The 12379-nt window shown below is 46.3% G+C and overlaps 1 protein-coding gene across 3 annotated transcripts in view; it reads right to left on the bottom strand.

The window, feature by feature from the left end:
- LOC139910231 (A disintegrin and metalloproteinase with thrombospondin motifs 20) overlaps nucleotides 1-12379 on the bottom strand; it is an 80364-nt gene that overhangs the window by 49427 nt on the left and 18558 nt on the right. For all 3 annotated transcript variants that reach the window (XM_078282910.1, XM_071897456.2, XM_071897455.2), the window contains 5 exons: nucleotides 12239-12279; nucleotides 11778-11883; nucleotides 7794-7940; nucleotides 4205-4346; nucleotides 3016-3120 (listed from right to left, as the gene is read on the bottom strand). In XM_078282910.1, the coding sequence (XP_078139036.1) occupies nucleotides 3016-3120; nucleotides 4205-4346; nucleotides 7794-7940; nucleotides 11778-11883; nucleotides 12239-12279 (541 nt within the window). The remainder of the gene's footprint in view (nucleotides 1-3015; nucleotides 3121-4204; nucleotides 4347-7793; nucleotides 7941-11777; nucleotides 11884-12238; nucleotides 12280-12379) is intronic.

The following is a 12379-nucleotide window of genomic DNA, read 5'->3' as shown; positions in this document are numbered from 1 at the left end:
GCACAGGCAGGGTTCTTTTGAAGAGTGAGAGGGAGCAAAAAGGGGGTAGGGGAGAAAGAAGAGGAGAAGAAGGGGAGGAGGAGGAGGGGAGGGAGGATGGTGGCGGTATTTATAGACAACAAGTGATGGGATGCCCTCGTTAGTGCACGGCCCACTGGGCCAGATGACAGACGCGCCGCCAAGAGGTCATGTTACCACATTACTCACTCCAGCGCCCCGTGAGGGGGCCCGCCAGGCAACAGAGAGAGAGGGAGAGGGAGAGGGAGGGAAGGAGAGAGAGAGAGAGAGAGAGAGAGGCAAAGAGGAGAAACAGAGTCAGAAGAGAGAGGAACGGAGGGGAAAAAACTACCCATGAACCCCACAGTGCCCGTTGCCCTATTTCAACCAAGCTGTATACAAACAAACTTTTTTTTCACTCTTCATTTTGGGGACGCCTCCCTCTCCCACTTTTTGGGTGCTGCCCTCATTTACCCGATGAGATCACAACTTAGTTTCGTAACTCGCTCTAAACAAAGAACTTCCGCCAAAAAGACACAGACAGAGAAGGTGACAGCCATTTACAAAATTTCTCAAGACATAATTACGAGAGATGACGTTTCCCGTGTAATGGTTTGGAATGACATGGCAGGCCTCGGCCTAATGATAGGCTGGTAGAGGGCTCTTAAAGGGGAAGCTCTGGTTACTAAGACAATACCTGCTGCTAGTTTCCCCCTATAGAGGCCATAGCCCTAATCCTCCAGATCTGACGCCTCCCCCTCAGGGCCCTGCAGACACCTCAGAGCCAGGATCCCGACCCCAGACCCTGTAAACCCCTGGACCCGAACCTCATGACTTCTGGCAGGAAGAAAGAGAGAGGGATCCAGAGGTATTAGGAAGGGGTCAGAAGGAGAAGAGGTGAGAGGGTGTGATGAATAAGGCAGATTATAAAATGTCTATGAAAGGAGATAGAGAGAGGGAGGGAGGGAGGGAGGGAGGAAACAAGAGAGAAGTAGAGAAAGGCAGAGAAACAGATCAACAGAGAGAGAGAAATATAAAGAGACAGAAGAGAAAGAGGGAAGGAGAAAAAGGCAACGAGTCCGCCGACGCTCTGACTTTTGAGCATGAGGATGAACACACAAACACACAGCACAGAAAGCTCTCTGCTTGTGTTGCCACATAAAAGAGCTCTGTACGGGCAGGTGAGTGTCGGTGCAGGGTCCCCCTCTCTTTCAACTGGCTCTACTTCAAACAGCCCCCTGCCTGGAGATGACATCGGGCCCTCAGCACTACAAACAAAGGTGGTGCCACTACACACACACAGAGGGAAAAGGGGAAAAAGGAAGAAAAACTATCCTCCTAATTGCATTCAAGTTCATGAAGCAAACATCAATCACTAAAAGATCAGATACGATTGTTTAAATGAGGCCAGGGGAGTGATGGGAGAAATGAAAAATGTCTTCAATAGATAGAATCTGAATACTTTCCTATAAAGCTGAGCTATTCTATGCTATTCTAGTCAAGTCGGGTCGAATTGGGTTTAGGTTTTGTAGCTTATTAAAGCAAATCACTTGCCGTAACCAAACTAACACCATCTCTCCTCAAGCGTTTCTCCCACACACCGGCTGAGAGCGGAATGGGAGCTGCTATCCCAGGACCATTACCCTATAGTCCGGTTGTTGTAGTTGGATTAAGATGTTAGCTATTCCCTGTTAACCTCTCTTCACTAGAGCGGGTTGATCTGGGACCTAACATGGTGAGGAAGGAGATGGAGCCAGATGAAGGGATATAAGGGATATAAGGCTTACATGGGCCCACACTGCAAGAGACTCCTTGAGGGCAGAAGGTTAAGGAGAGAAGGGAGGGAGAGAACCTCCCCCTTCTCCTTCTCCTTCTCTCTCTCTCTCTCATGCATGTTCCGAATGCTAAACACCAGCCCACCATATCTCTCATCCCACTGTACCTCCTCCTCCCTCTCCTCCCTCCTCCTGCTCTGCAGAATCACTGATGTGAGGTCTTTTGTGTGAGCGCTGGCTGGCCTCAGCCCTGGGCTCCGTTACGGCCTGACCACTGACCCACTCACCCGCCTTTTAAAGAGGTTTTAGGGTCATGGGTTCACAACAAGGTGACTCAACTGTGAACGGCGGGCGGCATCCTCTTTCAAAGGGCCCACGTCTTCACCTTTCCCTCTCAAGACTCTCTCTCTCTTTTTCTCTCCCGCTCTGTCTTTCTCTGTCTCTGTCTCTCTCCCTCTCTCTCTCTGCCCCCCTCCCCTCCAGCCCTTCTCCCCCTGTATCCTCAGTGGCCGACCCGCCGTCTCAGCCGTCTAATTAGCATAGCATCCCAGAGCGAGGAGAACATGAAGGCTAATGGGGGTTGGGGCCCCGCAACAAGACTGAGGCTAAAGCTTCAGGTTTCTAACTAGGGCCATCACCTGACCACATTTACATGGGTTGCTGCGACCAGAATGCGGGCAGAGAGTAATGCATGTTAAGTTATTCCTTTCTCTTGGCAGAGGAAGTGAACTAGAAGGGAAAGGCATCAGGATTCAAAGGACTGCACGGGAGGTTTGGCTTGTGTCAATAATGTGTTTTGTCTACATACCAATGAGGCCGGCTTTAACAATAATGCTGATTAGAGAGCGGAAGGAAGCACATTCAGTGTAGAAGCACGTTGAACTGAAACAATTATTTAAATCTAACCCATATTTGTAACCTGATCTGGTTCAATAGTAGCTGCAAGTAATTCTTAGCATTTTTCTTAACACTGCTTTGAGTACCAGATGGCTTTACTGCATCAGGATATCTATGCAGTAGTATCTATCATCTATCTGAAAATCGCTGTGTTATGTAGACATACAAACTTCACCAGTGTTTCAACTGACATGAGGGTGAGTACCAAAAGTACCAAAAGTGCATACAAGTTTAGCATGGGTGGCCCCACTGGGAATCAAACTCCTATGATCTACTCATTGAGCAACACAATGCAACAGCTGACTACTTCGACTACACAGGACCACTGCTTAGATTTACGACTTACCATTCCATGTCCACAGTCCGTCCCATCAGCCAGTGGCATGTGCTGTGTGCGACATCCTTTATGGTCCCCCTCTGCACTCGTGCACCACAGCCTCTTGCACTGTTTCTGTGGAAATGCATCAAATAACGTGACATCACCCACTGTACAAAAGCTTACCGCATTATCCCCCGCCTTAAAGAAAACCATTTATAGATCTCCCATGCTAACACGATACTGTACTTTATGGTGAAATGAGTGTGTAACTGACTTTATGGACAGTGCAGTAAAGCAGAAAACCAGACACTAACTTTTATATCCACCTGGGCGGCTGGAACTAGTGCTGGGAGATTAGCCACACTTTACTCTGAAAATCTGTAGCTAGCAGCCACAGTAAAATGAACTCAATAGAGACCATGAGTGGCGGGGGAGTCGTTTTCTCTGCCTTTTGCCTTTGAGGATGTTCAACAATGTCTTCGCCTTGACAGTTTGTTAAAGCTGAACAAAGCTAATTGGCTTGTAAAATGTCCCCCGAGCTGTCGGTCATCCAGGTTGCTTATTAAAAACAGCAGACGTCGTTGTGTGTATGACTTCACCATGCAAAGCCTCATCATAGAGGAAAAGCACCTAAGAGATGCATGACGCCATGCGCTATAGGGCTGGATTTGAGATGTGGTTACAGTGAGTCATATGAGATGTCTAAACACGTTGCTTTAAAAGGTGTAAAGTGCCACACAAAAATTGAGTCCAGATGGTACAAAGAAAGCTGTAGAACCATGCTATGCCAAAACCCTTTGGAATGAAGGTTAGTTAGGATTCAAGTTAAACTGAGATTCTTGAAATTACTTTGAAATACCAATCAAGAAATGCTTCAAAATATTTAAAAAAAAATGCATGTGCATGTTTTTAAACACCCTGCACAGGAATTTGCAGATTCAATTCTTTCCACTCTACATTAAAAGAAAGAGCCTTCAAACCAACATGGGCATATGCAACTAAGTGAATACAGTTTCATACCTTTGCATACAGTATTCAGAAGGCCTGTTTGGCTAACTGGTCTGTTCAAATTCCTGAGGGTTCATAAAAAAGTTTGTACTGTATCTAAGCGGCTTCTGGGCAGAAGAGAACCATCTCAACTCTACTTCCACCTGGAGCCTTAATTCTTCACTATTTGCAATGTGGTTTTGCTCGCTTTGATGGCAGGCCAACTTACCATGTAAGGGCAAACTTGGGAACCGGGTCCAAACATCAGTTCACACTGTCTGTTGGCATTGTAGATTTGACCAGGGAGGAGTGTGGGCAGCTCGTACGTCCTGCCTACAGGCTCGTCCAGCAGGCACTCTCCATAGCCGGTGCTAAATAAGGTAAGAGTGTGTGTACAGTAAATGAAAAGGAAAGTACAAAACCATACAGGTGGGCACGTGTATGCACAAACAGACACATGCACAATGCACATATACACGTGTGCACGCTCACACACATGTGCACAGGGCAAACCTTCATTTCTCAAGATAACCTAGTATTTTCTAGCCCTTCTTAATCATAAAAATACCTGTGTGGACCGAGTGTCAACATATGTCATCTCTTTCATAAGAGCAAGGTAAACATCTCTATGTCACTGTCTATGGATGATCATCCTCAGATGTGTTTTTCCCCTGTGGGTGGTCTGTAAAGTTACCTAACAGTGAGACTGACACCAACTTCCCCTCAGTGGCCTGTTAGTAAACGCTGTCACTATGAAACTGGAGTCAGGCGCCATAGACTGAATAAAGCAGCATTTTCATACAGACTGAAAAGGATCTGAAGGCTGACCACATTTTTATCCAAGGTGTATTTCTCTGTGCTGAAAGTAAACAAGAGAATTTGGAATCATAAAGCACCTTGATTAAGTTACATAAATCGGGGCCAGCGCCAACATCGCAGTATAATGACAGACTGTATGTCAGCCACACCCTGAACCCCGACACAGTAACAGAGACAACAAAAGCACAGCTGGACTGAATGTATATGCCAATAGCCTAAATCGCCAGACTTCACAGTTGTGAAAAGGTTAGCTAACCCTAACCCTAGTTCCCAAAAGCCTAGTCAAATACCATCAGCCAGAGTAATCCCAGCCTCAAAGGATTTCTTCCTTTTTTTGTTTACTTTTGAAACACGAAAAAGGGGTGGATGAGACATGTATAGATGTGTAATTACACAACAGGTCTGCACCGCTCTTACAAATTTCGTCCCGGACTGAGTTGCTAAAACACCTGCTCCATACAGCGCCAGCTGATGTGACAAGGCCAATAATTACACAGGATTATCCTGAGTTACCATCACTTTGTCTTTTTTTTTCCTTTCGTTTCCACTCATAATGTAAGAGACCTTGTTTCAGCAAAAAAGGCTCACGAGTGCCTGGTGGTAGGGGAATGACGGTGTAAGAACAATAAACCAGCAGTGGAAGATACTGTCGATGAAAGCTATGAACTAGCCTGTCAAGGATTCATAAAGACAGTCCCATATTACAGCGTCTTTCACCAGTTGGTCATCTGTCTAATCAGTGTCCAGGAACCTAATGGGATGATTATTAAAACCAGGACAGACAGACAGAGAGAGGAGGGGTCAATGTGGTCATTTTTTTTTTATTAGACATCTGCTTTTTTAAGAAGATCAGCTGTGTGGAGACAAGACAGTAGTCCAACTCCCCTCCCCTAGCACTGGAGGAGATTCCACACCTGGCAGCCATTGGGAGACTTCTTGAAAGTGAGTTTATTTAGAAAATGATATATAGTTACTGTTGTATGTTTGTCATGTGAAGCTACACAGTAATAGATTCCATGAAGACTTTACTGGGTTTCCCCTAAGCTGATAGTGCCAGGAGTCTACTCATGTATCAGATTTATGATTTGTGCAGAGGATTGAATGACTGTATCTCTCAAGAGGATTGCACCACTGTATAATGTTTGATCAAACAGTGCCAAGCAGACTGTAGCAATGCTGCCATGTCACAGTTTTGTCCCTGACAGCATGTACCAATTACTGTACATCCAGATATCAAAGAACATAATGTCATATAGCTTCGGGTGAATTCTACCCAACATGTGCATACATCCATCTTGATTTTATCAAGAAAAAAGGGCAGATATAAAAAAAACGCATTTAGAGAATAGATTTCACATGGGAATGTTTAAGGGGGCCATATACTTTGCTGTTTGTGTGGTTAGGCTAATTCGTGAAGTGTGGGTCTAGGCAACGCAATGGAAAATGATAGGGCTTGCCCACTACTAATGATTATGTGGTTTCAACACCGAGCGTACATAACAATTAGTGGGTGGCAACAGTCAAAGATTTGCATTTTATTTTTATATTAGGGTTCTGTGGCTTAAATCAAGTGGCAGGGAGCCAGGGCTGGAATGAATGGTTGCTTTATGTGGCGGTTGACACATAATAACACTGCACAACACTAGGACACTTTTCATCGGCTTTCAGGTGTGGGAGTTCAGTTCACATTATTACAGCGATAGTGAGATGAGAGGAGAAGGAGGGGGATCCTTCGGCTTCTGAAAAGGGAAGCGGTGTTTGAGAGGCGGCGCGGCCCTCCATCTTTTAAAGTGACAGGAGAGCGGTGCAGGTTGGAGTGCTCTCCAGGGAGAATGGGCAGTCAAAACACTGACGTACTTGACCAGGTCAGCCCACTGAGAAGGAGCGCTGGAAGTGCTAGTTTGAATCAATGCTCCTCATTGTTGGCTGGAGACAGACTTCAAAAGCAGTTGGGCTACACTCTCAAGAGCCTTTCCCACCGCTGCGGCTCCCACACTGAACCTGCTGCTGCTTTACTCTCTTCATACCTGCACTGTTTATAAATATCTCATATGTTTAACTAATGGCCATTCCTTGGAACACACAGAACATTCAGCTCACAGACACTGACATTTACCTCACGCGCATACTTTCAGCAGGACAGACAATCAGCCAAATACATCAGACCAACACAGCTGACACGGGCCATCCCAAATAATAAAGAGATTCATGGAGATCCTCTTCGTCCTTAGCTGAATGTTCCAACCACTCAAAGTTGAGCTCATCGCTGCCTGGAAACTATGCGAATAACCTTAAAGCCCTATATGAGGCGTCGCCAAGCACTGCTCTCCCGAGATGCATCTGGTCAACAAGGCAGCTCTTTGTGGAGGATCCACAATCAACAGAGGAGGGGAGGCAAAGATCAAAGGGTCATGTCCAGGGAAGATCTAATTATAACTGACATTTCCCAACTTAAAGGGAAGCCCTTCACCAGGGTCGGTGGCCATCGCGCAGCTTGGGAGCCGCTGAATGAGCCGTTGCCCTGTGTTACGGGTTTTGGTTGGGAAAGCACGCCAGTGACTACATGACTGTTTGCCCAGCATCTTGAGAGCAGGGTTCTGGCTGAGTGGCGAGACAGCGGAGGGGCGAAGAAGATCAATCGCTCAGGTCAGCCGAGGAAGACCCCCGGATTCAAACAGGAAATACTGTCTCAACACCAGGCAATAACAACTCAACACAGTTTACATTGTGCTGACCTATCTACTCAGCACTCTGAGAGAGGTAGCAGCGGTTTGTTTAGCTGGTTACGTAACTAAAGACAAAATGCACAATTAAAAAGTGGATGTGAGAATATTGAAGATTGGAATGGAATTGGAGTAGCATTACTTTTTCTTCTGTTTGTGAGAAAAGCCCATATCTAGCACAGTGAACTAAATATGTCCGAATGATTGGTCAGTTAAACATTGGAAAGTAGAGTTGGAGTTGGAGTCAGGGTTGGGACCCTAAAAGGAGGTACCTACTCCAGAAACTGGGTGATGTATTTGCGGCTGCACTTGGACCAGGACCAGGGACTGGTGTCATAGTTGAGGGTGGGCGCCATGACATGATACTGGTGCTTCATGCCTGCCTCCCGGCACTTAGGGTTGTCGTCATGCGGCATGTTGAACCTGGTGGAGAGAGGCATGAAAGAAAGGAGGAGGAGAGGGATAGGGGGAACACACACAAAGCGATTATCGACTGCTTAATGGATCAGTCGTAGCAAGGAGGATAAATGTCAGAAGATTTATATTCAGCCACTTTTAACAAGGGATCACCCCGCACCACCCCAGTGGACCGCCGCACACAGATGCAGGCATCTACACACACACGGCCACACACACACATCTGTGAATAATGGCACACACTCTGCACCATTCTCTCCGGCCTCTGTCTCTCACACCCAGACACACACACACTCCATCTTCATGCTATCACCCAAATGTTTTCAAATGCCTCGATAGGCTTCAGTGAAACTCCACCTGGCCGGTAGGTGGTAGGACATTTTACATAACACGTCTCTCTCTATCTGTCTGTCTGACCAGCATATCCCCTCCACCACCGAAGCCCACATGCTAGTGAGAACCACCTCCAGCTCACCTCTGAGAGGTCAAGGGTCACCATCTCACATTCTCAAAGAGCTTAATGCTGAGGGAAAGGTTGGGGCAGCACACCATGCACATCAACACACACATATGCTTATCACATATGCTGCTCCGATGTAAGAAATATAGGAGTAAAAGACAGACTTATATAGAAATCTTAACAAATGACGAATTGAGGAGTTGACAGAAGAACAGCTGTATAAAGTGAGATACACAGCACGGCATCTGCAAATTAATGAATTCATCCAGGCTGTCTTGAGTTGGCAGTCTCATAAAGCAAGTTGTCTTTTTCATGTCCAGAATAGTGCCGTCCAATGCGGATGTCCTGTTTTGTGCTGTGGTCTGGCGTATACCCATAAATACATTCATGTGGGCACGCGCATACACACACACAGCTGTATGATGTTTATGGTGTTTACAACAGGATGTGGGCCAGTGCTGGGCTCTGGGCTGGGGCTGAGGGTCAAACCATACCACCACACAAACAAGGCTCAGCATGGCTGGCATAGGGCCCACCCCACAGGAGCCAGGGGCCTGAGGGCATTCACCCAGGGACTAATTGAGCCACGGTCTGCCTCTGGCACGGTAATGAGCTCCTCACACACAAACCGAGCTGCTGGTTGATACTGACAAAAGCATAAAACCTGGGTCAAGCAGTATTTGCAAATAATTCTTACTGTTTGGTTTAACGTAGCAGATAAGTGGGGTTTACAGCATCAGAATGATTCAGATAGTAGCAGGTCAATCGGCAATCACAGAAAAGTACACTAAATTGACTATTGAGTACTTTGCTGTAACTATCTAAACTTTCTGGTACTTATTATCTTGTGATATGTGACAAGCCCCACCCAATTTGTACTCCGAACAGGCTAAAACAAACGCTAATGATTTATTTAACCCAGATTTGAAAAGCATGCATGAGGATACTGGCTTGAAATCCTTTTAGTGTGATTAGGCTGTAAATCAGGCAGCTTTGTGGCTCGCTGCTTGGCAGCCTCGGGGAATATACTGATGCAGATCAATAGAGAGTCAATTTCATTGGGAGAGGGCACAGCGAGTACTGCAGAGTTGCATTCTCACCATCCACCATTCACATTATTTAAAGAGTGTGTGTCCTCTCTTTCAGCTGATGCTTTCAACAAAACAAACTGCTTTGCTCTCAGCACGTCACACCCTCATATCCCGCTCATTAAAATGATTTCTGCACTGAAATGCCCATAAATAACTGTGAGAGTAGGACGTGCTGCTGGAGCAATGAAGACCTGATTGGGAATTCCTGCAGATAGGCCGTACATAAATAAGTCACAGCCAGCAGTGAAGTCTGCAGGAACAGCCTTCGTCAGCACTTCTAGAGAGAGAGAGAGCTCAGAGACATCAGAGAGCACCCACTGCTGGGAAAAAAAAAGTAGGAGCCACCACACAAACTGAAGACTAATGAAGTTAGCGCCTCGTGATGGATTGCTACATCGTCAGAGGATTAGCCATCTCAGCTCCTCCAAATTTATTGCCCCGCGATAGAAACCATCTTTGACAACCCCAGTGATTTCATCCTCCCAGCCAGCCTGCTTGGGCCATGTGTGTTCAGGATACTGAAATGCCAGTGAAGTTTTGTGGTGTAGTCTTTCAACTATATTTCTTAAGATGTTAAAAAAGAAAGTCTGTTTACTGCCGTGGGCCCTAATGACATATCAAAATGTCAGACAGAATTATTTGTGATCTAAGAAGACTTTGAAGGTTTGAAGACTTGGCAACATGTATTGACCAACTTGATTAAGCTTTACAATATATGTGTCACCTTTGAACAGCTATCAAGTGACTCCGCCTCGCCTGAAAATCCCCATGATGGCTATTAGTAATCACACGTCCTCGCAGTCATCTGAGAAAGGCCTCCCATCCATTAGTCTAAATCTTTCTTTAATCTGCAACGCTCTCGAGTGGCTCCCACTACCTGACACTGGCTTTCCCGGAGTGCTAAACACTCTTGAGAGCTCACGCTTGTGAACGCAGCGATTAACCACGCCAAGAGGCAGAGCCAACTGGCCCTCCAGCTGCTTGAACTTTAGCATAAACAGATCCACACGGGATGCAAGGGGAAAGGGGGGTGGTGGGGGGTGCATTCCCCTTCCCTAGGCCCATGGACCCGTCCATCTGGCTGCTCTGGTCCGATGTCTCTCCACTGGAAGAATGTGTGAGCGGGACAGTGGAGGAAGCAGAATAACTTTCATTCTTGCCCAGTGGCTCACAGGCTCACACTGACACTGGGCCTATTTACTACCCAGCACAAATGGGCAGAGCGGACCGGAAAGTAAAACTGCCATTCAGTTTCACATTTACACCCTGCGAGGGAGGTGGGCAGGAAGAAGAAAAGAACAGACAGAGAGAAAGTTTTGCCAATCTTAACACATAATATGTCCATTCTGCCATGATGGATTGAGTGTGTTGAGAGGGAAAGGGGGATGTTTTGTGTGAAAGGAGAAGCACTGGTGTGTAATGCACTTAAACCTGATCTTATGCCAATAATTCAACTGAATTAAATTAACTTAATTGAATTGAATTGAAAGAGATAAATATATAGACAGGGAGAGGGAGATGTGTGATCTTTCATAAATCATATTCCAACTCTTCTGCCTGTGATGGATGGGCCTCACTGTTTAGAATACACAGAGCCTCATATGAGAGATTCAGTCACACATATGTTGAGACTTGGTCATCTGACCACAAAGCAGGTCATTCATACGAATCCTTTTTCTAGTTCACACATGTTGCAACATTTGCTTGTTGTGGAAACAGTTCCTGGCAGGGAGGCGTGTCATGATAACACAGCCATTACACGCCAACAACACGGTAGAGTATGACGACACTGTGACATCTTCAGGTTGTGTTATCAGTCTTTCGGGGTGATATTTGGAAGAGGGCTGGGAACAAGTCAGCTCCTGAATACTAAACAGAATATTCAGCCTTGTACTGTCTGATAAAATCCCGTGGGTCTATTCACTGTATTAAGCAACAACCTCCGAATCAGTGGAACTCTAGAGGGTTTCTTCCACCACATCGGTGCTGACTTTCAGCTGAGCCCGTCCTCCTCCCGGGACAAAGACCCCTGACACCCAGAGGGTTAACTCCCTGAGCCGTACAGTAAGGTATTAAGGCTGGCATGTTATTAAAACCCCCGTTTTTCACTTTATTATGTTTTGCACCTGTGTCTGCTGCACCCTACGTCTCTTGATAAGAGGGCTTTTGTTGGTCAAGGCTTGGTGTGTGTATGTGTGTGTGTGTGTGTGTGTGTGTGGGGGGGGGGTCTCCAGGGGACGGGGGACGGGGGAGGGGGGGGTCATAGGCTCAAGGTTCAGTACTGCTACTTACACATGGCCCAGCTCATGAGCGATGGTGAAGGAGGCGCTGAGTCCATTTTCCTCACTGATGGAGCAGCTCCGGTACGGGTCGCACATGGTCCCCAGCTCCGCCAGCCCTACAGGATCACACACACACACACACACACACATACACATATGCACACACACATGCACACATACAGACACACATGGCTACTTGAAAAAAAAAACCCAGCTGCCCGAGTGTTAAAGGCGATTAAACCATCAAAACTTCGGTTCCGTAAGAGAGATTAGCGCCGCCAGCGACTCCCTCCATCCTCCCTCCCTCCTCCCCTTTCTACCACTCTGTTCTGTCACTATAATATTATTAGCTGACAGCTTGCCATAAACTCATTACTGCACAGTTTATGAGCTGTGGTTAACGGAGTGGAAAGTTAATTGAAAGGAATTGGAGGTGGAGATATTTTTGAAAAGAAAAAGGCAATGGTTTACCTAACGTGTCACATTTGTCTTTCGCTCGGCAGATGTCTTCCCTGAAAAAAAAACATAAATAAAGCACAACATTGTAACCCGTCTCAAAACAAGATATGAAGTTTGCTTGAGTTAGGGCATCTTGACTTTGCGTTCAGAGTG

This window comes from Centroberyx gerrardi, chromosome 4 (assembly GCF_048128805.1).
Source record: "Centroberyx gerrardi isolate f3 chromosome 4, fCenGer3.hap1.cur.20231027, whole genome shotgun sequence".
Lineage (NCBI taxonomy): Eukaryota > Metazoa > Chordata > Actinopteri > Beryciformes > Berycidae > Centroberyx > Centroberyx gerrardi.
This window is presented reverse-complemented; position numbering and strand designations above follow the sequence as displayed.